The sequence below is a fragment of the Notechis scutatus genome, chromosome 1, assembly GCF_049901735.1.
Source record: "Notechis scutatus isolate UNSWTSFEM ecotype Mainland chromosome 1, rNotScu1.2, whole genome shotgun sequence".
NCBI classification, from domain to species: Eukaryota; Metazoa; Chordata; class Lepidosauria; order Squamata; family Elapidae; genus Notechis; species Notechis scutatus.
Window position 1 is genome coordinate 190991240 of NC_142009.1, and position 27085 is coordinate 191018324.

A 27085-nucleotide genomic window follows, 5' to 3' on the forward strand; every position below is an offset into this window, starting at 1 on the left:
GCTATTTATTTCTATACAAAAATTATACAAGTTACATTTGTAGCTAAATAAATTGTCCTGTATTACATTCTTAATTTTAATGAATTACAATTTGCATGAATAAGAATATTTTCCATCCTATTGAACTTCATGTACAATTTGTGTTTCATATACATAGCTTTAGAAACGAATGTTTTAAAAATGCAATTAGTCATATTAATTGGAGGATAAACTACAGTGGAGAGTGTTTTTACTTTCATATTACAAAACATTGCTACTGAATCTTTCGGGAAATCTGTATTGTTTATGAATTGGATAAAGTATTGTAGAATGTTTATAAATGTGGATTTCCTTTCTTATATATTAAAAGTTCCTATAGTTCATTGAGGTCCCACTAATATCTACTGGAAACTCATAATAATTTAATAATTAAAAGATTACAAATGAAACATTTCATTTTATCTTACCCGCAAAGATTCCATATAGGATTTATGACAATCTATGTGTAACGTATGGCCACATGTTTGCACATATACACCTCCTTCCCAGCCAATTGATACTGATTGCAGACAAGAACTCTAAAAAGTAAAGCATAACATTTAAGATAATGCATGTGGATTCATTATTACTTTAAAATATAGGACACTACTTCATTAAGATACTTACAGTTTTATTAATGAGCAAGAGTGGTATAGGCACTGTTAAATCTAAAAACAACTGCTGAAGTTATTAAATAGTTGTAGTATTTTGAATGAAAAGAATATAAACAAATACAAAGAACAAAAAATAAAACATTTCAATATAAAATATGAAAAAGAAAAAGAGAAAAAAAGGAAAATAAAGAAGTAACTTCCCCCTTTAGCCTAGTAAAGACAATTTTAAAAGCTTATCACCATTTCTAAATTCATAATTTTTCTTCAGACCCATAGCACCTCTTCAATAAAAATAAATAAATCTAAAAATTTTGTGTCATTGTCAACAAAGGTTCAGCAAAGCAACCACATATGATTTTACCCTGTTAGCTGTTTGAATAAGCAAATCTTGTATTTCATCCCTATGTTTTAAGAATCTTATTTTAACCCCTTCAAAATGAGTTCCAGAACCAGTTTTTATTTCTTTTTTTAAAGCCAGAAATCTTTCAGAACATTTAACAGATTTCTTTTACATATCCAAGAAATAAAGTTTCTCCTTTTGTTTGTCTCTAACAAAGTCCTTCAAGAAATACCAAAAAAGCTTTTTTTTTTCCAGTAAGAAAAAGTTATCCAAGTCAGTTTCCTGGTTCAATGATTGTGCATCTCTTTGAAGGAGTAAGTTATCTATTAGTTCCATTTGTGTGCCCATATCTTTCTCTATTTCCTTCTCATTGCCTATCACATTTAAGTCCTCCTTCAAAATAATTTCAAAATTATCCGTTGCAATTTATTCTTGTTTTGCAACTACATGCTCTGTACATCTTATTAAGAAATCTGTTTATTATAAATCTGTTTATTATCAAGATGTTTGTTAGACAAATATCCAAAAACTTATGTTATAGATTTCTGCTAGATTCTTTTCTTTATCCTCTAGCTCCCTCTAGTATCCAACATACAAAGTTCCCCTTATCATAGAAAGATCATAAATAATTGTCATTTCCCATGGATTTTTTTCCGAATAATTCAAAGCTATAATTCCAAATTAGGTTGTTAATTTCCAAAATCCACATTCCAAACACCCATTTGCTGCATTATATATCTTCCTCTAAGGAGAAGAGCCTTCAGCTGACATATACAGATAAATGTCTTTACTAGGCTAAAGGGGGATGTTATTTCTTTATTTTCCTTTTTTCACCTTTTCTTTTTCATACTTTACCAGCTGAAAGGTCTTAATCTTTCCAGTACAATTTAAAAAAAGAAATAAAAAAGTGATTAACAAACATGCCTTGGTTGAGCTTAATGTCCATAAAAGGCTACATTATGAGGGTGAGCTTGATGGAATCCAGATTCCTAGCCATTCAACTCATAAACTGACCACAAAATAATCTGCTCATGAGTGTCGGCTTCTGGAGTCAGCAATCTCAACAATCTTGCCTTCCTCTATAGAGAGATTCAGCCACCTAGATTCAGCATCCAGCCACAATTCTCATAAATGCCTTCACAGGAACCCCAGGACTGTTACAGTTATAAGAGTTGCTATTATTACAGAAATTAGCCTAGAAAACATTATATTATACACACTGACTAATAGTGGTTGCATTTGGAATACAACACACGGTAAAGCTTTCATTTAACATTTTTAAAACAAATTTGTAATTCACTAAAATTATCTCTTGAAACCTTTTATAATAATTTTAATTATATGTACTATTATATGTACTGTTAAGGAAATTAGCAACAGGATTTATTTTTTCTGTTCACAGCATTTCGGCAGACAATTCAAAGGATTTCAGAGGTATACATTTTTCTGGTAACCAAAATAAGATTTATTTTTTCTCGCTATGATTATTTTAGTAGCTAATCTTCTAGAAAAAACAATCATTTGACTCTATAAATATTAATGTATAGATTAGTTTCAAGTTTCTGAAGAAATGCCACAAGAGATTCTACTACAGAAATAATTAATGTAGTTTGATTAAGTGCTGACATACTGACTCTTAACATAGTTTCTCCCTAGTATTTCTCCAAGGTAATCTGTCCTGACTCTAGCCTTTTACATTTCTCAATGGTGTATTCACTGCTGCTGTAGTTGTGTCCACCCATCCTGCTGGTGGTGATTACTTGTTTGTTGATATGCTCCCTTTGTTTTTAGAAATAGCTCAACTTAGTGAACATATCCAATACACCTTCCTCCTATTTTTCCCACATCAAAAACCCAGTGAGGTGAGTTGGGCTGAGAGAAAGTGACTGGTCCATGGTCACACAGCTGGCTTTCATGGCTAAGGTGGGACTTGAACTCTTGGTCCGTTGCTTTAGACCAAATATTATAGAACTTTTCAAGGAGCTGGGTTTTTGAATAATATATCCAAAATATAATAGTTTGCCGGTTTGTGTCTTAAATGAGAACTCTAGATTCAGAGGTGGGCTGCGCTTTTGTTGGCAAGGGATTTGCTAGTCATGGTGCGCGTGCGCATGCTTTGCTCACACGTGGCGCTTTGGGGCTGAAACGCAGCTTCAAACAGGCAACTAATCGACTCAGGCAGCTCCGGTGAGTATAGCAGGGCGGCATGGAACTCACCTGGGCGGCCTGGGCAGGGGAAAAGTTAGTTATTTAGAGAAAGCATAGCACAAGGGCAGGTGGGCGGGCCCAGCCAGAGATCATAGCTAGGGGTTCGTCCGAACCTTACCGACCACCCAGCACCCACCACTGTCTAGACTGCTTTGTTCTATGATCTATTTATTTATATTCCTGGCTATCAATGGTATTCTGAAGACCCTTCTCCAATGCCAAAGTTCAGAAGTGTTTATATTTTATATCCTGCTTCTTTAAATTCCAACTTCTGCATGCGTAGCTGCATCACAAGAAAGTCATTATCTACATAGTTCTGATTGTTTTGGATATAGAGCCCTGAACATCTTTTCCACAGCCTTTATGGCTGCCCAATCAAGTGCAAATCTTTGTCTATTTCTTGATAACTGATTCCTTTACTGTTGATAGCAGAGCCCCAAAAGCTGACATTATCCACCATTCTATGTCAACTTTAATGCTGTTCTAACCAGTTCCAAGACCGTTTGTTGTATTGCTGTCATTAGTTGGGTCTTTATATTTAGTTATACTCCTACTTTTTCAGTATATTCCTTGACTGTCATTACTTAGAGCTTCCTGCTCATTTGCAGTTTTTTTGCATTTTCAGCTATTAAAGAAGGGTTATTCAGCTATTAAAGGAGTGTTAGTGCAGGTTATTTATGTTTGTTCTTCTAACTTTGAAAGCACAATTTACCTTTTTCCAAACTGACTTGTCTCAACAGACTCAGCATATGAGCAGAACATAATGAAGCACACTGGGTCCAGATCAGGAAAGGAGTGCAACAAGATTCCCTCCAACAAAATCATCTCTACAAAACTTTATATCATAAGCACTAGTTCTAAATACAATTCATTAACAAGAAAAATAAATAGAATAGTCTTCCACTATACAGCAACAAAATCTACGTACATCTTTAAAGAACTGTTGTAAAGTTGCAAGGCGAGTTTCATATACTGCTGCACAAGTATCATTAGGATATATTTGTTCCTTTTCAGTTGTTGGTAACTTCTTAGGCTCAGTAGTATTACGGCACTGCCCCAAAACTAGAGAAAGAGAAAGAGAGAGGGTGGGAGAGGGAGAGGGAGAGGGAGAAAGAGAGATTTTAGAAAATGGAATTAAAGTGCATCCCATCCATGCAGAGCAAGGGACTTAAAAGAGTCACAGAACTGACTAAATAGCTGGCACTGAACTATCAAAATTTCTTGTATCAGTATTATATTATCAAGAAAAGGTTATTATCAAGAAAATGTTACATTTTATTTTAACAAATAGTTTACATTAATGCCTTTCTCTTCATTCCCAATGGAAAATGGAATTTCCCAATGGAAAATTTAGTACAAGTTGTACTCTTCAAAATAGACAGTGGCATATTTTATTTAACCTAATGTTTCTGTTCTCTAATAAGTGAGAAATTGGATCACTTCTCTCTGCATTAAAAAAGGTATATTCCTTGCCTCTCGTTATCCTATTAGTTCCTTTGCAGTACACAGCAGCAAATATTCTCAAACAAATGCATTCTACATCTCATTAATCTGTTGGTGCTACAATAGTCTGATTTTGAAGCCATACCTGAAGAAGCTTGTAAGAGAACAACTAATCCTGTTGGTCGCTCTTCAGTGGAAGGGCCACTTTGGCCACAAATAACACAATCATAGATAGCTTCAGAAACATGTTCTTCTGCTGTTGCAATCTCCATAGCAATATCAGCATCTGGTGATTCTAAGGAGTGGGGAAATAACACTATAAGTAAACAACAGTCTCATAAGGTAATAATAGGGAAAATTAATTGTAATTTGAACCATCACAATGTGAAGTTTATTGCTTTTGCCCTGGAGGATGCCTTTTTATGGTCAGACTTTACCAATGTAATACATAATCTCCATGCGTTAAAAAATATGTGTTGTAACAGGCAGCACAAGCCTCTTCCGCTGTAAGAAAAGCCTGGGAGCCTTTCATGTATTCTGCAATGTTGCAAAATGTATTTATTGGATTTTGCAACATATTAGACGTATTAAGTGCTAGCATACAACATGAGTGGTCCACCAATCATAGCTGAGTTATGAGATTCCAGCATGTGGATTGCTAAAATGAAAACCGAATGGGAATGTCTACGCTGAAAAATACGATTCAAACGTGGTGTGGGCTTCATTTCATCTTGCTTGCTTGTTTATTGGGTAACAGTCACACTGTCTGATACAGCCCTGGGTAATATGACCTTGAAGAAGATCCTCCAAAGTTCAACTAATCACTTGTGACTCATTGTTAGTGGCTTTGGGGATCTGCTGCCCTTCGGATTTGTTCACCCAGAGTGACTAACAAACGGAATGACTAACTACAGCAAGCCTACTTAAATAAAAACCTGGCAATGTTTGCAAGAGCCCACTGGATGATCTTCCCAAAGGACAAAATAACAAAGTCATTTGAACAGCAGAGATGAAGTATTGACACTGGTGGAATAAAACCTTCAAAGGTGGATGGTTGATGCCAGCAGGTTAAAAGAGAAACTCTGTAAACTCCATCCAACAAGAGACATCGGTACATCAGAACTGATAAAGAATGAAATAAACTGAATTGACTACTGAAACCATGAACTCATGGTCTGCCTGCTTTCTAGCCTAGTGCATTACCCACTAGAGCCCAGTGGTCACCAACCGGTGGGCCGTGGCTCAAATTTTGGTGGGCCGCAGCATGCTGAGGGGGGGAGGCGGGGCAATCCTGCAGTCTCCCATGTCGTGGCTGCTGCCTCCCTGCCTCAGCGCATTGAGGAAGCCGAGCAGCAGCGGGAAGAGCGCAGACCTCCTGCGCACAGCTGAAGAGGCTCGACCCCCTCTTCCTCCTCACCAGAAGCAATCACATGCTCAGCGGGAAGGAAGAGGCTTGTCAGGGTCCAGAGGGGTGGTGAGCGCTTTGCGCGTGAGCGCATCTGTCAAGGAGGAAGAGAAGCTTCTGGGGAGGTCGAGCGTCCCCCTTGCAACTTCTTCCCTTGAGGGCATCGCTGACATCTGCTCAACCTCCTTGATGCGTGGAGGAAAGAGGCAGGAGGGGACACCAATTCAAAGGATCCTTTCCCCTCACCCCCTCGCAGGCCAGGTCTATGCATCGGCATCAGTTTCCTCGGCACTCTGCCCCCCCCCCCCCGCACAGCCCCAGCCATCGCTGCCGGAGGAAAGCACAGGAAAAGCTAGCAGAAACATAGCGCTTGCTGGGGCGAAAGAGCTCAGATCAAGGAAGGCACAGGCAAGAGAAGACGGAAGTTGCCGCCTTTGAAAAGCACTGTTTTCTGTTGCCTGTGCCTTCCGATCTCTGCTCTTTTGCCCCAGTGAGAGCTGTTTCTAATCTCTTTCTTTTCCTGGGGGGGCAGCAGAGATATCAGGGCTGCTCTCCCCCCTCAGCAAGCCAGGCCTGGAGGAACGCGAAGAATTGCGGTTGAGCGCTGGAGAAAAGTGTGTTGGAAATGCCAACACACGTTTCCAGCATGCTCTCCTCTGTCCCGAAGCAGGATTGAGTGTTGGGAAGGGAGAAGGGAGAAGGGAAGGAGGGAAGGAAAAGCCTGGCTGGCTTTCCTTTGACATGGGGAGGGGGAGATCAAATGCACAGACCAAAAGAGTGCCGAGGAAGACAGGCTCCTAATAACCAGCCTGTTTCTGCAGGTGAGAGCTCCAGCTTTTCTGGGCTCAACACCCCCCCCCCTCCTTCAGCCTCCACACAGGGAGGGATCCTTCTCTGCTTGGAAGCAGAGGGAGAAACCTGGAGCTTAGCCTCGGGGAGTGCTCTTCTTATGTGGAGGCTGAAGGGGAGGCATGTTGCCTGGTTATTTAAGAGTCCGTCTTTGCCGGCACTTCCAGCCCGGACCCTCCTGCCCTCCCCCAACTCCAGGCAGCCACACGTGGCAAAGGAGGGAGAGGTTTCCTCTGATTTGGGGGAGATTTGAGATGGCTCTGCTTTTCTTCCATTTGAGGGGGAGCTGGTTCCTCCCCTTCCAGATCTTCCCAGCCTCCAGGCACCATGTGGCTTCTTAAATCTTCTTAAATCTTTCCTCCCCAAAGGATAAGAGGCCCCTCCTTTCCCTTCGCTCTGCCCCACAGTTATAATTAAGCATTTACAATTTTGTTATAATATATATATATATATTCTGAGGTTTTCGTGGGTATTTGTATGTGGATCTTTGGTTATTCGGGTTTTCTCCCGCGTAAAATTGGAAGTATCTAGGCGACGTTTCGATGAAGTCTCATTCATCATGTTCAGGCTTGTGTCTTCGGCTTTGTGCTTCTCAGAGAATATATATATATATATATTCTTAAGTTTTCGTGGGTACTTACATGTATGGTATTCAGCTTTGTTCAGGTATTTTCCCACGTCATTATAGTTGTGCTTTTAAAGTTGTAGCAACGTTTGGCAGAATCTCATCTGCCATCATCAGGCTTCTGTATTTTGTTCGTCTGTATTGTGTTCGTCTGTTCGTCAGACGAACACAATACAGAAGCCTGATGATGGCAGATGAGATTCTACCGAAACATTGCTACAACTTTAAAAGCACAACTATAATGATGTGGGAAAATACCCGAACAAAGCTGAATACCATACATACATACATACATACATACATACATACATACATACATACATAAATACATATACATATTTGTAGATTTTCACGGGTACAGGTATGTAGGTCTAGGTGTGTTCGGGTCTTTTCCTGTGTAAGATTAAGAGTATCTTGGTGACGTTTCGGCGAGGTCCCACTCGCCAACCTCAGGCTGGTGCTTTTGACTTCGTGCCAGTGCAAGCAGTGTGTGATCGGAGCTGCCGTCTCTCTATAAATACTGGTGGTGGGGGCTGGTGTGCTGGGCTGGTTGGCTGCGCTGCTGCCTCTTGATTGGTTGATGGAGTTGATGTTGGTATAATGGGCTGTGTGATGGCCTTGTGAGTTTTGTTTATGTATGTATGTATGTTTGTATGTGTGTGTGTGTGTGTGTGTGTGTGTGTGTGTGTGTGTGTGTGTATATATATATATATATATATATATATATAATTTTTAATATTAAACTTATATTTGATATAAAAATAAAATTTTTACATTAAATATATTATCTTTTTAAAAAAATTCGTATTAGTGGTCCTTGGGATTTAAAAGTATGAGTTTGGTGGTCCCTGAGGTTGAAAAGGTTGGCGACCCCTGCAGCCCAAATGGGTTCTTATTTTACACTATGCATTTAAAAAAATTAAGCCATAATACTCATGTATTTAAATTAACCCCTTGAATGCCCAATATCTTTCAAATGTTCAGCTAAACTTAAGATCATGTGTATATTTACTTAATCAGCTGAAGAAACTCCAAAATAAAATTCACAGCATTAATCTTAACAGTAATCAATCGTTTTTAATGAACTGATCTATTTTGAGAAGTGCCCATTTTCAGTGATCCAGAGTTACTCTTATTTGGCAGCATAACACCAGATATACAATATATTGCCACTGTCTACCTGGTATTCTAATAAATAAAAAATAAGTATATGGAATAGTTATTAATCATTGCAGTTTTGGGGATCAAAAGAATTTTCTGATTGTGTGTGTGTGTGAGTGTGTATGTGTGTGTACGTGTGTTTAAAAAAAAACAACAAAAAAAAACAACCAAGCAGCCCTGGATTAATGGAACAAACATAGATCTTTCTGATCCTCCAGACTTCGATATTTAAATGTTTTCTGCTTTCATAGCTCCTAAACTTAAACACTGAAAATAGTTAATATTCCAAAAGGAAAAAGAGTTTACAATGTGTAACCAGAAGTAGCGCTACCCTTACAGAACTGCTGCATGAAGATGATTCCCAGAATCAGCAGGCTAATGATTGGTTGGCCTAACGTAGCACGTGTATTCTCAGAAGACCAGAGTAAGCTATTTATGTTCTAAAACTGTGTCGTGCAGTTTCTCTCTTTCTCACCTTCAACTCTTCAGAAACTGTGTGCTAAATGATGCAGTATTAATAAGAGACTGGAGAAAAAAAACAATTCACCCTACATTACAATTTAAAGGATATATTCTTCATGAATTCTCAGAGAACTTAAATCCACCCTTTAATTTTACCAAGTTTTTTTTTTTAATATAGCACATGTGATCAAATCAGGCAGATTTGAAGGTCATACAATTTTATGCAAAATGATGCAAATTTTCCCTTAGAACAGCTGTTCCATTAGGCATTTCTACAGACATCATTTATGGCAGCAAAGCAAAAACTGGCCAGCCATGAATTATGATTATAGGTATATGCTATTTTACCTTATAACAACTTGAGATAATAAAAACTCATCAATTTCCTGTCCAAAGACCTAACCCAACCAAGATTAAGGAAAGAGCAAAGGAAATTGCTGTATGTTGAATAAGGCTCCAGTTTTATTGGCTTTGACCAGATATAGTTTTTGAAATTATAGACAAAAATTTTCCTGCTCTACCAAGGCCCACAGACCTTCTGCAGAGAAAATACTGTGTATAAACAGCTGATGACAATGACAGGTGATTTTCAGTTACTATAGCATTTACAAAAAAACAATATGAAATCTAAAAAAAACATGTCCAACTCCTTTCAAGGCCTATTTTATTCTCCTAACCACCTGTTTGGCATTAGCTAAAAAAACTCTTAAAAATAAATGTATGAAATAAATTGATTTAAAAATTAAATTAAATTAGCTAAAATATAAATATTTACTTACTTTTAAATAATTCATTTAAAATAATTAAAGGGAAATATAATTCAAGCAAAACCTTTAATTTCAAATAATTTGAAATAAAACAACAATGGAGGGAGTCTTGACTTACGACCACAATGGAGCCGAAAATTTCTGCTGGACAGTTAAGTGAATTTTGCCCATTTTATGACTTTTCTTACAACAGTTGTTAAGCGAATCACTGCAGTTGTTCAGTTGGTAACATGACTGTTAAGTAAAACTGGCTTCCCCATTAACTTTGCTTGTAAGGTCGCAAAAGGGGATCGCATGACCCCAAGACACTGCAGCTGTTGTAAATAAGTCAGTTGCCCAGCAATTGAATTTTGAACATGTGACCCAAAGGGTTCCTGCAATAGTTGTGAAGTGTGAAAAATATCACTTTTTCAATGCCACTGTAATTTTGAATGGTCACTAAATGAATTGTTGTAAGTCGAGGACCACCTATATGCCCTTTAAGACAATCCTCAGGGTGATTGAAAAATATTGATTTAGACACTCTAGATCAGGGGTGTCAAACTCGTGGCATCACGTTGTCATCACGTGATGTATTGTGACTTTTTTCCCCTTCGCTAAACTGGGGCTGGGCATGGACAGCGTGTGACGCATCTGGCCATGGGCCGCGAGTTTGACACCCCTGCTCTAGATTATCATTAGAGCATTGTATATTGTAATTTGTTCAAACACAGGCAATAGACTCAGGCAATTGGGAGACATTTAAGTAGAAAAAATCTTATGCTTCAGGAGTCTGAAGGATACGGTTACACTGAGTGTCCAGAACAGGTGACACATTTCTCCCCAGACTCTTCTATAGCCTGGAGTAAGAAAGGGATTCAATTTTATAACCAAGAGCTTCAGTTTCTAATATACATAATTGATTGAAATTTTCTAAAAAGATTTTCTAACCTTTTCTATACAACTGCAAACCACTGGTCCAGAATACATGTCACCAGGTACATGGGTTACCAATATATTTTGTGGTTACATTCAAGATATTGGTAGTGAGTATAAAATTGTTCATGGCATGGGACTGGGTTACCGTATCTCCCAAATTGTATCTACCCATACTATAAGATCCAATAGAAGACACATCTGCTATGAAGTATCATCTGGTATGTCAAAGGAGAAAAACTTTTTCTGTTGGGGCACCTGCCTTCTGAGCAACCTTCCTCCAGATATTATTAGATTTGCCTTGACCCTACTCCCTTTCCATGAGGCCTTAAAAACTTAGTTTTGTTTCTAAGCTTGGTGTTCAGCTTGTGCGGCTAAGCCCGTACCTTCACTAAGTTGATGGTGACGACTGCTTTTATTTTTGGCTCCTATATTTGGTTTTTATGGTTTTATGGTGTTTTAATCCTATTTTTATTTTCTATTAGTCACCTTGAGTCATATGTGTGAGATAAATAGCCATATAGAATGAATGAAAGTATTAATTAATTAATATTTCAAAAGTGATCCTGAGCTGGGCTTCAATTCATGCTGGAAGAACCTTCAAAAACAGTTTTAATCAAAGTGCTTCTTCTCTGAATTGTCAAACCAGGACTTGCACACACTACCAGAAACCACCTGCAAATTCAACTAATATCCATATATTGTTAAAATCTGTCTGGAGAAATAGGAAGCAATGCAACTACTGACCAGATTGTGAGCCACATATTGAGTTTCTTTGCTTATCTACAATATCCTCTTCTACTTTATAATACTGAGACACACAGTTTCTTGGGCAGTTGCCAGTCTCTTTGCTTGTGGTGTTGTTTAAATTTAGAAGAAATTGAACTATCTTGCCAGCCCTATTGATTATTCTTTAAATTATGTTTGCTTTCTTAGCCCACCCTTTGCCATAGAAACTCACTGGGTGATTTTGGACCATCACAATCTCAAGTGTGACTGATCCCATAGGTTTATGGTGATGGAGTAAAGCAGGACGGTGCATTCATGAGTTATGAATGAAAGATAAAAAATTAATAAGTAAATAAATTTAGGTACACCTTGATTAACAACCACTTATCACCACCATTTTAAGTTTTGACCATGCTGAAGGAGTAATGATAATGACAAATGCTCAAAGGTTACCATGGTTCCAGCACCCCGTGGTTATGTGATTGAGATCTGGGCACTTGGCAATGGGCTTGCCATTACAAAAACTGTACCGTCCCAGTCATGTGGTTGTGATTTGCAACCTTCCCTGCCAACTGCTCCAATTCAAAGTTACAACGGAAGCTGGCAAGGAATGTTGCAAGTTGCTTGATTAAATCTCTCTCACCCACACACTATCCCGGAGTCTTGTACACCCTCTCCCACCCAGCGGCAGCCACCCCAACCCCGCTCCGCCCTGTGTACCCCTTCCCTCTCTCTCCCACTCAGCAGTAGCCACTTACCTGCCTGCTGACCTGCTTGCAAGTTGTCTGGGAGCTTCCTTTGGAAGCTTTGCAGCTTCCTATTGGCTTCCTACTGACTTTGGCTGTTGGAAGTTGGCAGGAAGTTGCAAGGAGGTGCTCACTTAATAACCCTCACTCCTCACTTAATGGCAGCAATGATGGGAACTGCAGGGATTACCGTTGCTAAGTCATGTGGTCATGGGACATAATAATTTATGGTTACATTGCTCAGTGGCAAAAAATTCAGGTCCCAATTGCTGTTGTAACTTGAGGATTACCTGTACAAGTAGTCCTTCACTTACAACAGTTCATTTAGTGACTGTTCAAAGTTACAACAACACTGAAAAAAGTGACTTATGACCGTTTTTCACACTTATGATCATTGCGGCATCTCTGTGGTCGCATGATTTACATTCGGATTGACAACTGACTCATATTTATGACGGTTGCAGTGTCCCACAGTCATGCAGATCCCCTTTTGCAACCTTCTGACAAGCAAAGTCAATGGGGAAGCCATTTAACAACTGTGTTACTAATTTTAAGAATTGCAGTGCTTCACTTAAGAAATGTAGAAGAAAATGGGGCAAAATTCACTTAACAAATTTCTCACTGAACATAAATTTTGGGCTCAGTTGTGGTTGTTAAGTTGAGAACTATTTGTACATATTTAAAGCTAACAACTTCAGGTATTGTGCCTGGGCATGCACAGGAGCAATAAAAGATTCAGGAAAGTACAAGTTTTAATACTGGCAGCGTTATGGAGATGTCACCTCAGTGGTGACTCATCATCACACATCCTGCCACCTATCAAATTCAAAAGTATATTTACCTGAGTCCATGCAAATACCATGCAAATCTCAGGAAAGGTATGGTACCTTTTAAGGAATAGCTGAGCAATAATGAATGTGCCCACACTAATTCTGAAGTATCCTTGTCTGCTTCAGATGCAAATACTACAATAAATATAAAGACCTATTGCTTTTTTCAATATATGTTTAACATGAAAACAAAACTACTGGGATAGCTTATATTTAGAGCAGAGATTCATCACCATAATTTGTTAGGAACCTCATTTTGAATGTAAACAATTATTTCCATAGTTACTGTTACCTATATGTTCTAAAATGGAATCTAAAGAGAAGATACTATTTTGTTCTGTTCAGTCTAAAAGAGGTTCTATTCTTCCTCATTTGCCTTTTAATTTCATTTCCCAATACCAAAAACAATGAATAATGCAAACTGAATACAAATCTTACCAACATCCATAGCAGTTTCCATAAAACTTTTCTGCCTTGATGCAAATTCAGCCAAAAGCTTCTGTTGTCGTTCCCTGGCCTTTTGTCGTCTAATGAAATCAAAAGAAGGAGGGGGTGTGTGTGATTATAAAGTACTTGTGGACATTTATTTATAAGGTCTATTTATAGATTGATATGAGAATCAATTCTTATTTTTCTCCCCCCAAATCTGAAAGGTCATTTTTGCCCCGAAGTCACTTCTGTATCTCAACTTTTCTTTTACTGCTTTCTCTTCTAGCCTGCTAGGCCAAAAGCAGTCTAGGACAGAAGCAGAAAATGGGAGATTCTTGGTTTCAGTTAAGAAATAAGTCTTATTACCTTCTGTGCATTACTTCTGAGGAATCCAGAAAAGGACAAATATTGCTAGTTCCAAATAATAGACTAGCTCAAGGATTAACAGATCAAAAGACAGCAAATACATGATATTTTGATTAGCAAGCTATTTGCACATGTGCTGAATGACATACAACTAGACAAATACATAAGTGGATTGAAAGCTGCATTCACGGGCACCAGTCAATGGTATCTTATCAAATGGAGTGAGCCATCAAGTATCAATCTCATAAGATCTGGTCATGACACCTATGTTCCTCAACATTTTTATCACTGGATGAAAAAGTAAATGACACCATTACAAAAATTGCAGACAGCACAAAATCTGGCGGGATGGCTAATACCCTAGAATCCTAGGTTTTGAAACGGACTACAACACCAGCCAGAGCATAGAACAACTGAAGGAAGTAGTTCAAGATAAAAAAATGGGGAGAGAGCTATAATCAATATAATCAATGAGAATCTAACACAATTAAAGGAGCATCATCATCATCATCATATGTTATCAATCTCCACAACTTGATCAGTGCAAGAATTCCTATGAGTGGTACTCAAGCTGTTCCATTAACAGCTATTACCATAATTATTTTTTCCTACTTTAAATGCTGATTTTGTTCTCTAGGATTTTAGCCAGTACACCTAATACCATATGCAAAAATCAAATGAGAATGATAAAGAAAGATAATGATCTATGAGACTGAAGGACTGTGAGCCCTGCAAGGTAACTCAGATAAAAAGCAAAACTGGGCGAACTGGCACTATATTTATTGTAAGGAAACACTAATACACTCTTTCAAGATTGAAAGTATTTCTTTCCTCCTTTCCTTTTATTCTCTGGGCAACTAGAGAGGGTCCTTTCTGAAACGTTTCCAATGCCCTCCCGCCTTCTGTGGGCTGAAATATCTTTTACATGCTGGTAGTCTGGTGCACCTCCTATCTCCCAAGGTCATTTCCACATACCATTACAAGGAGTGGGGGGAGAGAAGAAGAATGAGGTAGCTATGATAGCACTCTTTGAAATATCTGAATGACTGTCGAAGTTGTCTCATCCTAAAGGACACAATGTAGTGGACTCTCCTCCTCTGGATGTGTTAAATACAGACTGGATGGGGATCTATTGGGACTGTTTAATTTTGGATTCTTGCACTGAGAGGAATAGGTTTAATGATCTAAAAGGCCCCTTCCAACTATGTTAATGCATGTTGTATAATTCAAAACAAAATGCAATGCGATAAAACAAAACACTGACTAAAAAACAGTGCCCACAAATACAGAATAGTGCCATTCTGAGATGTTAAACAGGAAGAGGGCTAAACATGTTTTCAACACATAAGTAAATTGTAATCACTCAAAGGAAACTTTTAACAAGAATATGAGGCAACTCATGTTTTTCCAAGATATCCCTCTCCGCTGTGCCTTTGTTAAACTGGCTAACTGTAAATAGAGACCCTTAACAAGGAGACAGAAACAAACTGACAGAATCAGTACAAGTCGGTAATTTTCCGCAATGCCCCAAGGGGGACCACGCAGAAAGACTAAAAGTATTACAAAGCAACCCAGCAAAATTCCTTTCTGTGCCTTAGTTCCTATAGCAACAAATTCTGCGGGCGATGCCAAGTTTGCCTAAGATGAATAAGCTAGAAAATAGGTCATCCAGTCTCTTTTTTGCCCAGTTTTTATTCTAGCATCAACAGCAATAGCTGAGCTTCTCAACTCCCCGGCTGATAGATGGCAGTTACAGGCAGCACTGACAGATAGCACTTTATTGTGATTTATGTTCAGTGAAACAAAGCAAGTCATGATAGATATTTATATCTGTGTGATGATTTTACATACTGCAAAAGATTTAGCACACAACATTGTCACAATCTGTTTTCTATTGACCTAGGTCTTCTAAGAACATCTATACAATGTGCCTCCGATCATAAATATGGTTCTGTGTCCTGGAAACTCAATTTTCCATGGACAAACTTCCAATTCATGCAAATGTGTCTATACCAAAATAATATGATGTTTACCTTTCAGGTGAGCATTTACCAAAATAAAATAAATGGCAATTGCATATTATTCTACCGCACTACTGTTTTCAGTATTCTCGTTAAAATCTTTTTTCTCCTCACATGAAAGCTTTTGGTTTCTTTGATTGCAATGTTCAAATCACAAAGACAATAGGCTAGATATATTTTTGCACATCAAGTAATATTGACTATACACATTTCAAGTTATGAATCCTGGGACAAATATGGCTACTTAAAACATGCTCATCTGCGTTTGAAATTTTTCCAATTCAAATATCTCAGAAAAACTCACATCTCTTTCAACCTGCCTGGGAACTTAGCTAGCAGAGGGACGTAATGTTATGGTACAGTATACGTCTCCATAATGGAATCAACACAGCAACATGACTTTTCCTTGAATCCTCTGTCAAAAAGATCCACTAGGATTAAACTTAAGAGTTCTGGTATAAAGACTCCTCTCCAACTCATCCCTTATTAGTTGTTTATTATCACTTTAATTTTTATATATCTGGGGGTGGAGGTACGGAGGAGATGTCACATCTTTTACTAACAAATCTTTACATCTGTTAGTTTGCTCCAGGAAACTAGTTTTCATGTACTGCGTCCTTTTCTACTTATTGCATTACATTGCAAGCATAGCATGACAGCACTAAAATATTTTTTACAAATTTAGATTGCACTCTTTATAAAGAGTTGAGTGCATCTTACATCTGCACTCATTTTTACTCGGAATATTTTCAGAGTTGCAGGTGCTTGATACATTCCTGATGTATGGATGAATTTTCAAACTGCTATTCCTGATCTTTGTGCCATATTTGTAAAATGTTCTAACTGCCCCCCCTCCAAGCACCATCTATATATAAAAAAGTATGCATAAGTGTTTGAAGGCCTAGCCTACTCAACAGATCAACAACAACAACAAAATTTCCTCTGCTCTTCTCAGTGGCATTTCTGTTTGTTTGTTTGTTTTTATTTTGGAGCATATTCTGTTGTAATGACAAATTTAAATCAATTACATTACAATGGAAAAGTCTTCATATGGCTGCTGATAAGAACACAGCAACAACTGATATATCTGAAAACTGCTAGACAAAGATAACAGATAATCAGAGTTGGAAGGGACCTTGTAGGTCATCTAGTCCAACCCCCCGCCCAAGCGGGAGACCCTACACCATTTCTGACAGATGGCAGTCCAAAGGATTGAGACTTATTTATTTACCAGTTTCATAGCTCACTGAGCTCAATATATTCTGGAAGGCTTACAGCACATTAACATTGCAAAAGCTCCGACATAAATAATCCAACTGTTGAAAAATAACAACAATAATAATAATTCTCTAAGATGGACACCAATAAAACTTATTTAGAGTTGAAGGCTCATTGAAATTAAGCTGCCTAAAAATCACAAGGGAATATACGCCTTACAGACTTCTAGTCTGAAATGCGAGGGCTCCCGCAAAGAAGACCTCTCAGCCTCAGCCATATGACCCTCACTCCAGAGAAAGGGAAAACTCTTGAACAGATCTTTAGATGTTGTCACTGGATATGCATAATCAATTCTGTTCTATGCTTCTCTCTAAAGACCAGGGGGAAAATAACTAATCAGTAACTATTCCTTTGAGAGCCAGAATTGTACCGTGGTTAAAGGCACTGGGCTAGAAACTGGGAGACTCTTGAGTTCTAATCCTACCTTGGAAAGAAAACCAGCTGGGTGACTTTGGGCCAGGACCTATATGAAGAAGGCAAACCACCTCTGAAAAACCTTGCCAAGAAAACTACTTGTCTATGAAGTCACTGGGAGCCAAGATTGACTCAAAGGCACAAACATACACAAAACTATTCCTTAAAACATCCATTTTGTATTTTAAAGTTACCTAGATTTAATACAAGACCTTTTGGAAGATTGGATTTTAGACCTCTTTTGGCAGCAACGTATATTTTGATATGTATCTGTACATATTCACAGTCTAGAGGCCTCCTTTGCCTTAACTTTAATTCAGCAAGCAATTACAGATGGTTCTTGCTTAACAATGGCAACTGGGTCACTAAGCAATCCAACACACCACTTAGCCATAGAGATTCTAGCACTTCTTGCTGTCATCGTTAAGCAAATCTGCCATGTCGCCCTGTGTAACTTCCTGCTGGCTTCCCCACTGACTTTGTAAGAAGCTAGCAAAGACAGTTGCAAATAGTGATCACATGACTATGAAGATGTTGCAACCGTCATAAGTATGGTAACTGCTTGTAAGTACCATTTGTTTAGCTCCATTATATATCCAAACTGTTGCTGAACAACTGATCATTATGTGAAAGTCACCTGTGTAGTTTTTCAAGGCTAATTCGCACATGACATTTCTCAGTCAGTTGAAAAATTGCCAAAATGGCTTTAGTAAGACACCATTCCTTGTGTAGTCGTAATTTGTTACCATAATATATTCATATACACAGGCAACCATCTTAAAAAGCTCTTGTGTTTTGCCTATTTTAACCAGATTTCTGTTTCTAATTCACTGGATTCTTCACTGCACCCTGAGCAACTTCACATTCACCATGTATTTCTGTTCCAGTTCGGTAGACATTTAGCTCCACAAGTCTTGACAGCCCAGAGCCAGCCGCCCCTGATGTTCACATGCCTTTCTATAGCCTTACATTTTACTAGATGCCCATGTGCTTAGCAACCGGAACAGGCATAGGATTTAACTTTAACTGAAATATTATGTAGAGGTGAATTTGGTTTTTGTTTTTACTTTAAAAAAACTTCAATATAGCTTATTCTGTCATCCAAAACTACAAAACTGCCAGACACAAATAACCAGGAACAGGAGTTGTGTTCAAAGCAGTAAGAGTTCATTCCTGCCACCTATACTCAAGAATCTGAGAACTAATGGTCCAACCTAATTTGGAACGAGATAAGGGTCAATGGAATTCATGCAAGGCCAGACTTGGGTCTCTTGGGGCTACGCAATGACTTCAAACCGATTACATATTTAATTCTGCCCTCTAGCTCAGCCTGTTCATCCCCCTAGAAAATGTACTGTATTAAATAAAATAAAATAATAAAATAAAATAGGATAAAAAAATAAAATAAAATCATAAAATGTTAAATTAGAACCCACTTTTTTAGAATACATTTTCAAATGCAAAATAAGGCAACATTAACAGTTGGAGAACAAAATAATATCATGCTACTCTCGTCAGCGTTTTAAAAAAATTACCTTTCTTCTTTGTCCAAAGTTTTCTTCTCTGTTGGACTAATCTTTTTGGGTGGCACCATTGGAGTTACTTTTCTACATATTTCTTCAATGATGTGTTTGTTTAATCTACTTTGAAAAGCAGCTTTTAATAAAATCCTTTCTACAGCAGTCATTCCATCGCCATGAAAATATTTGGGGTTTTCGTGATGAATTGACGTATCCATGTCGTCCAACCACGGAGGATAGTAGGAGTTCTGCTTGCCTGACAGTTTATGGTGAAGCTTAATAAGCAAGGACAATATGCTTTCTTTGATTTCTAAAATAGCTGTTGTTAATTGGGGAGTTGCACCAGGAGCAGACCATTTCATTGAAGACTTCGGCCTAACAGCCTGACTGGCTTCAGTAGTATTGCGATTAATTATCTCCTGAAATTTCTTTCGACGCTCTGCAACCAAACTGAACACTTGTGCAGTCCCTGAATTCTTAAAAGGAAAACATAAACACTGCATTAGATGCCAAAACCACTTTTTGCAAAACATTTTAGCAGCAACGGCAAAGCATATCAAAGGGAATTTTAGTTTAATCTAAAATGCAATGAAACTGACAACTGAAAAATACTGTATTGTACACACACACACACTCCTTTACATATAATGTTCATATATAATGTTGAACCGTAATGTGGTATGCTTGTGCTTGGTTTAGCATAGAATGGAAATTAACTTGTAACAGTTTAGCAGTGTGTGTGAATCAAGCCATAATAGCTTGTGAAACATTTTTTTTAAAAAGCTAGCTAAGTATTATCTGCAAATGCAACTTAAATGAATGCCATGTTCTGTAAGGCTAAAGTGTACATAAGATTCCACTGCTACATCAGATAACACAATCAGGAGAAGGATCAAATGCTTTTTATCCCATCTTCCCCTTTTGGAGCAAACTTTCTACATTTCAACTGATTTAATTTGTAAGCTAAGCTTTAACTGTGTAAATATTTTAGTCGCATTTGTGTGCATCGCTAAACATGGTTTATTAAAGAAACTAAAATCCTATTAAACATTTGAGTCATTATACAGAATTGCAGGACCAGAAAGATATTTGAAAATTCTCTAGCCGTTGCATAGCTGCTGAATAATTTCTACAGAAGCCTTTGAATTGGAGTTGTAAAACTCAGCTATTTTTGGGTGCACTTTTTTTATTTGACAGCATGGAAAGGTTTGTGTTCAATGTTTCATGTGGGTGGGGAGTAGACAGACAGACAGACAGACAGACAGACAGACAGACAGACAGACAGACTGACTGACTGAATGAATGAATGAATGAATGAATGAATGAATGAATTTATAAACCACTCGGAATCTTGAGGAGGTACATAAATAAATGTAATAAATACCTCCCAACACATATTTTCTGCTATTTCTACTAAAATGTTAATAATAGGGAACTAGAAGTACAATTATTTACAGCAACTTGGTCCTGAATGCATATAAGGATTGGAGCAGAAACAGGGTTTAGTGTTGACTTGGTAGGCTTTAAAACAAATTATTCAATCTGTTGAACAGTTTCTTTAGTTTACCATAAGAGCCATGGTGGCGCAGTGATTAGAATGCAGTACTGCAGGCTAATTCTGCTGACTGCCGGCTGCCAACATTTGGCAGCTCGAGTCTCACTGGCTCAAGGCTGACTCAGCCTTCCATCCTTCTGAGGTCGGTATAATGAGGGCCCAGATAGTTGGGGCCATATGCTGACTCTGTAAACCACTTAGAGAGGGCTGGAAAATACTGTGAAGTGGTATATAAGTCTAAGTGCTATTGCTATGTAGGAAATATGTACTTTTAACATGTATCTTTTATGAAACAGAGGTAAATACCAATGTAAGTGTTTAGTGTTGCTCCTTGTAATGCGGTGAAATGTTGTGAAGAGGGAAGGCTTGTCAGAAAGGATCTGGGAAAGGAAAGAGTTGGTGATAGGCGAAGTAAAGAGGGACAGAGAAATCTGAGGACTGTGAATGAGAAGTTCTTAAACTGTCTTGTAGGGTTTTTTCCCTTCCTAGCTGTCTTTTTCCTTCAAGACTGGAGAAGAACAGAATGAAATAATCAGCTAAGATTAAGCAAAGAAATGAAGTTGGGATGGAACAACAAGCCACAAATACTATAAAAGGAGATTCATAAGACAACTTCAAACCATGATTTCAAATTAAGGTATGCTACCAATATAAAGTTAGTTCACTTCAGCAGGTTGCAATATAAAAAGCACAAGCCAAATTAACAATGGAATACTAATATATTCCAAACTGAATTTTTGGGAAATAGTAAACTCAGTTTATTCTTATGTAAGTACCAGAATGTATGTTTAATAGATTTTTTAAAATCCAAAGTAAGATTCAAGAACTTCTCTTATTCTGAACAGTTTTAACAATTTATGGTCTAACATTTACAGAAGGGGATCACATATAACTTTTTTTTTTCTTCCTTAAAAAGCAATTATTAACAAACACACATTTAACACTCCAAAAGATTTGGAATGCTTAGGAAAAATTCTAGTGATGATCCAAAAATCAAACTCCACACTATATATTTCACAAGAAGTTGTACGTCACATAATACGAGCTTATTGCCACTCTTAAAAAACTAAAGGAGGATACCTACTTTCCATTTAGTAGGGTTTTTTAAAATCATAATCTCAATTCTAATAAAATATAAGAATGCATGTTCGTTTTACCTAGGAAAATAGACTATGGCTTAGATCTTCATAATTTTTCTATCTGAGAGGTAACAATCCAATTATGAATTAATTATAAAATAATATGTTCATGAACATGAATAATTTTTCAACTCAAATTATTTTTAACAGTACCGGAAGCCTAAGTTTACTTAGAAAAGGGAAACTAAATTGAAAATTATTAAATATTAGCAATACTTCCAACAAAAATTCATACATATTCAAACAAAGCAAGCTAGCATATATTCCATTAACAAGTTACTTATTATTTCTGGCTCGCATATTGAATTTAGGACCAAACTAAAGGATTACACTCATATATTTTAATAGAAATACAAATATTTTAATACAATCATAAGACTATTTCAAAAATATTGTGTCTTAGTGGCTTGAAATGAATAGGAAATGCCATAATGTTAGGGTCAGCATAGTTAAAGCAACACTGCATTAGATTTACAAAATACACACAAATCTACCTCTCTCTGGAGTCCTTTAGAGCGCCTTGGATTCTGATAAGTTGGAGGAAAAAGGAGGCTATTAAAAATCCTTTAGAATCATATTACTAAATACCAGATATGTAAACAGTGACAGAGAAAAATACATTTCAAGCAAAGCTTACTTGAACTCCCTATAAAAAGATTAAAATCTATGCTGAACTTAAACATCTAAAATTACCACAGTAAGAAAAAAAAATGTTACAACTTTACCTGAGAGGTTGCTAAGCCATCAGAGCTTGTACTTGCAGGCAGTTCTCTTTTCACCTCTGGTGCTGTCTCTGGTACTCGTACCCGCACATAGTTAATAAAGTGACGCATATTTGACACCAAATTATTCCCTGGAAACCAGCTATCATGGCAACGTTCATGGCCACCCATGGAATCCTAGTATGTTAACCATAACACATGAAGCTGATGATCAACATTGTAGGATTCAATTAGCACAAACAGTAAATATATAAAAATTAATATCAATTTCAGCATGTAAAAAAATACTTAGTTCTCTATTTAGCCATGTAACTACGGTAGTTTAATAACAATAAAAATATAGACCAATATCTTTGGGAGGGGGGGGGGAAAGTATGTTCAAGATAGAATAGAATTTATACTTATTCATGCTGTGCAAAACATTTGAAGGGACATTCTTGGGGTGGTTATGTCACCCAAGGTCTTATTGGGGCTGCTTCAAAAGTTTTGAGAATTGTCCAGGATGTGCAACTCTTGGGATTGCTCACCAAATGAAGTCCCCAAATGGGTTGCATGACCCTAACATGTAGCATCTCACTTTACAAAGTACTCAGAAAACCTGGGTACATAATACTTTTACTACATTCCGGGATCACCTTATTATCATTGATTTTTCTTTTATCTTACCGTGAATATCATATCTTAGCATTTTATGTGTCCTAGATTATTGTGATATGTTCAGTACACTATTTTTAAAAAAATCTCAATCTACTATTATACATAAATGGAACCCCCCAAAAAATTAAAATAGCAATCCTATGGAATTCATACTTCCATATACCAAGGTCAGCAATACATGTTCTTTATAACCCTTCAAAGACGTTTGTGATTTACTGCTATTCCTATACTATGCCTGGTAAGTGGAGAAGAAATAACTTGCACAAGATTAGCTTGGCTAAAATACTCATTTTTAGTTGACATGTTATATTACTTTTCCTTTGAGCTCACCTTCACCCTTTAAATCCATCTATCTTTACTCAACGAGAGAAACATATCTCTAAAAATAAAATGCATCACAAAGGCTAGTATATATTAGAGATTTCTCAGGTTGCAAAAAGAGAAAATCACATCATCCATCCATACAAACAAGATATTAGCAGATGTGGGGTAGCCTCAATCTTTGCAAATAACACGATTTTGTAGGAAAGATTAAAATCTATCCCATAATAATTCGGTAACTTAGAATGTAGAATCTATAGAGATATAGGTTGACGTGAATGGGAATAATCAACAAAAGCAGCAGAAGAAAACAAAATGGAATGGCTGGAACAGGAGAATGCATATATAAATGAATGAAGGAATAATGTAAATTTTTTTGTGTATGAGTGGGATACTTTCACATTCACATTTAACAATTATTTTTAATATAACTTCACAATTGAAGATTTAATTTCTCAATAAGAGAACTTAAATCTCATGCAACTGAAAGTGAGTTTTCAGTACAGGTACAGGAGGAAACCTATAAATGGATGAAGAAATACTCAGTAGGCAGGAAATATGGCAGAATATAAAAAGAAGGGAAAATTGGAGAAAAATGGTATGGAGAAGAAGCCTGAAAAAAGCACAACACTGCACCATTTCAATGCAAAGCTCATTTGTTTTCTATGTAAAATGCTTTAATTAGCACTTACTTCTTCATCAGATTCCTGTTCAGAAGAATTCTCTAGTCCCAATTCAATCAAATATAAAACCATGCAAAGGACATGTTCTGACAAATTTTGATGATCCATTAAAATCTATGACAAAATAAAGAAACACATTTTCCATTTAGAATTCAGGGGAATAAAAACTTCCCATTCAGAATTCAATAACTGAATATACAGTATTAATGAATGTTACAAGAAACCTCAACCACAACCGGAAAAATATTTTATCATAAGATTATTATTTTTTTAAAGAACTGAAAAAGTACAAACTGTATATACATACATACATAGATACATACATACTAGTAAGCTTAAATATATGTACTTGTGTTCAGTTTTTCCTTTGGAAATACAATGAAAAAGAGGAAAACATGTACAATTTATGTATTGCATTGTATTGTGTGTAATAAAAACAATATTTTTCACACAAAACTTAAAACAATGTTGAAAGTAATTTTTAGTTTCAAATTCTTTATCCCAGCCTTTCCAATACTACCTTGTAGAGTAGAGTGAACAGTACAATGTGTAAAGTTTTGCAATGCAAAAGTTTCATGAGTCCTTTATAACTTGGGTGCAAATGTGTTCGTTTCTTGTAGGGAGGCCAAGGATTTCCATGGACTTTTCCACTCTGTTTTAAACTGTAAAAGAAAGAAATTCTACACTGAATATTCTTTACCTGTAAACATGAAGATTAATTATACACTTGAATTTGAACCACTTTTTAAGCTAAAGATACAAGAGTTGGAGGAAAAAAAAGGAATAGAAGACTGAGGAAAGAAGAAACTCGAAAGGTTGATCCAATCTGATTTTACTTCGCCTGAAGGAACACATTATTCAATTCACTAAAAAATGAAAAGGTTATATATACATGAAATATGGCAGGTGATACATCATTTTGACATATCATTTCTAAAAACCAAAGCAATAAAAACATAGACCAAATCTAGCTCAAACCAGACATTTCATAATATTTTGCAGTATACAAAAAGTATACATTTAACTACTATGTAGCACCCTAATAAGGGATAACTTGTCATAATCTGTAAATAAAACAGTTTTTCCCTGACTAAATTGAAACTGTATATAAACATGGATGTTAGGTATAACATTGATACCAAATATGGTTTGGGTGAATAAATATATAAAACTTAGATATTATGGTTTAAGTGCTTATCACTTTAAGCACAATGCAGCAGGCAATTAGCCGATTAAGGGTGCGGTTAGAAGTTACAATATAAGGAAGCATTAGAAGCTGGAAAGCTTACTCTGTCTGTTACTTTAACTGTGTGCTGCTGCGACTTACTGTGTGTTGCTGTGACTAACTGTGATTACTGACTGTGAGTGCCTGTGACTGAACTGTTATTGTTTGCTACTGTTTGCTGATTTACTGCGTAATTCTACTGAATATCCAGCGTTTGTTTCTCTGGAGAGTGAAACCGGAGGAGGAGAAGATATCTTTATCGGCTGATAAAGATATTGCAAAGACTCTTAACTTGGACTATACTAGTGAGTCTTACTGGATGGAAATACTGTGAATGACTTAATGGACTGAATGACAATGCTTTAAACTCTAACTGGATTAAAAACTATTTAAACTACAAACAGTGTTTGTGTTCAGTGTGTGTATACTCTGGGGCCCTTCCACTCGTTTGGCTTCCTGGCTTGACTACTGCTGCAATACTCTTCTAGGGGTTAATCCCCAAACCCTAACATTGGTTATGGGCCCAGCAGCATAGTCTAACTAACCAGGATATAGCAGAGAGAGTTGGTGTGAGTTGCACATTACTGTAAAAACAAACTGTTTTAATTAGTTTAAAATAGTCAAAATATCTGAAGAGTAATGGCACAAGTAAATTTGTCACAACTGTCCATGATATCCAGGCTGGATGGAACAAACTATGTTTCATGGTCAATGAAATGTAGTTTAATTCTACGCAGAGAAGGTTTGTGGGACATTATAGCAAACCCACCAGATGTGAGTAGCTGGGATCCTGCTGATGATGATGATAACGAAAAGTTACAAGACTTTAAACTGAAGAATGAGCAGGCTTTATGCATCATAGGACTGACTCTCTGTGATCAGCAGCTTGTCCATATTCGTGGAGAAGAAAATGCTGCAAACTGCTGGGAGAACCTCAGGAAGATTTATGTTCGGGACTGTGTAGGAGCACATATAAATCTTACACGGAAGCTTTTTCGAACGCATCTTCAGAGGAATGGAGATATGTTAGTTCATTTAAACTGTATGAAGAGCATTTTTCAAGATTTGCAAGAAAAAGAGCTTATATTTAATGAACTGCAACAAGTCTACATAATATTATCTTCATTAGATCAAAGCTATGATGACTATGTGACTTCGTTAGAAGTATTGCCAAAAGAAAGCCTCTCATTAACCGAGATTACAGGCAGGCTACTAGAAGAAGCCAGAAGAAGGCGTGAGCGTGACGAGCTGAGAGAAGATAAGAAAGAAGAGAAATTATCTTCAAAGCTTGAAAGAAACCAGATTAGCAAAGTACAGCACCTGGAAGAAGAGAATTTATCTTCAACGGCATACACAATTAAAAAGTGTTTTAATTGTGGAGGCAGAGGACATTTGGCAAGATTCTGCAAAAAGAGAAAAAGCCAGAATGTAAAAAAGCCAAAGAAAGCATTTGAACTAGCCACGTTTAGCAACTCTGATGTGAAGAATAATTTATGGGTGGTTGACAGTGGCGCATCCCACTGCATCACAAGAGATAAGACAAAATTTATAAAAATGTCTACAAGTTCTCAACATATATCACTTGCTAACGGCTGGAACCTGAAAGCGAAAGGTCAAGGTTTTGCACGTTGTCCGTACATAAA

General features: G+C 37.0%; 1 protein-coding gene across 6 annotated transcripts in view; it reads right to left on the reverse strand.

Annotated features, from left to right (window-relative positions):
• UBR3 (ubiquitin protein ligase E3 component n-recognin 3) overlaps positions 1 to 27085 on the reverse strand; it is a 100358-nt gene that overhangs the window by 32703 nt on the left and 40570 nt on the right. For 4 of the 6 annotated variants that reach the window (XM_087949741.1, XM_087949742.1, XM_087949740.1 and 1 more), the window contains 9 exons: positions 24738 to 24879; positions 24227 to 24331; positions 22560 to 22733; positions 22329 to 22361; positions 19156 to 19616; positions 13551 to 13639; positions 4769 to 4918; positions 4109 to 4242; positions 447 to 557 (listed from right to left, as the gene is read on the reverse strand). In XM_087949741.1, coding sequence (XP_087805867.1) covers positions 447 to 557; positions 4109 to 4242; positions 4769 to 4918; positions 13551 to 13639; positions 19156 to 19616; positions 22329 to 22361; positions 22560 to 22733; positions 24227 to 24331; positions 24738 to 24879 — 1399 coding nt within the window. The remainder of the gene's footprint in view (positions 1 to 446; positions 558 to 4108; positions 4243 to 4768; positions 4919 to 13550; positions 13640 to 19155; positions 19617 to 22328; positions 22362 to 22559; positions 22734 to 24226; positions 24332 to 24737; positions 24880 to 27085) is intronic. The other 2 variants (XM_087949744.1, XM_087949743.1) reach the window with 1 other exon arrangement.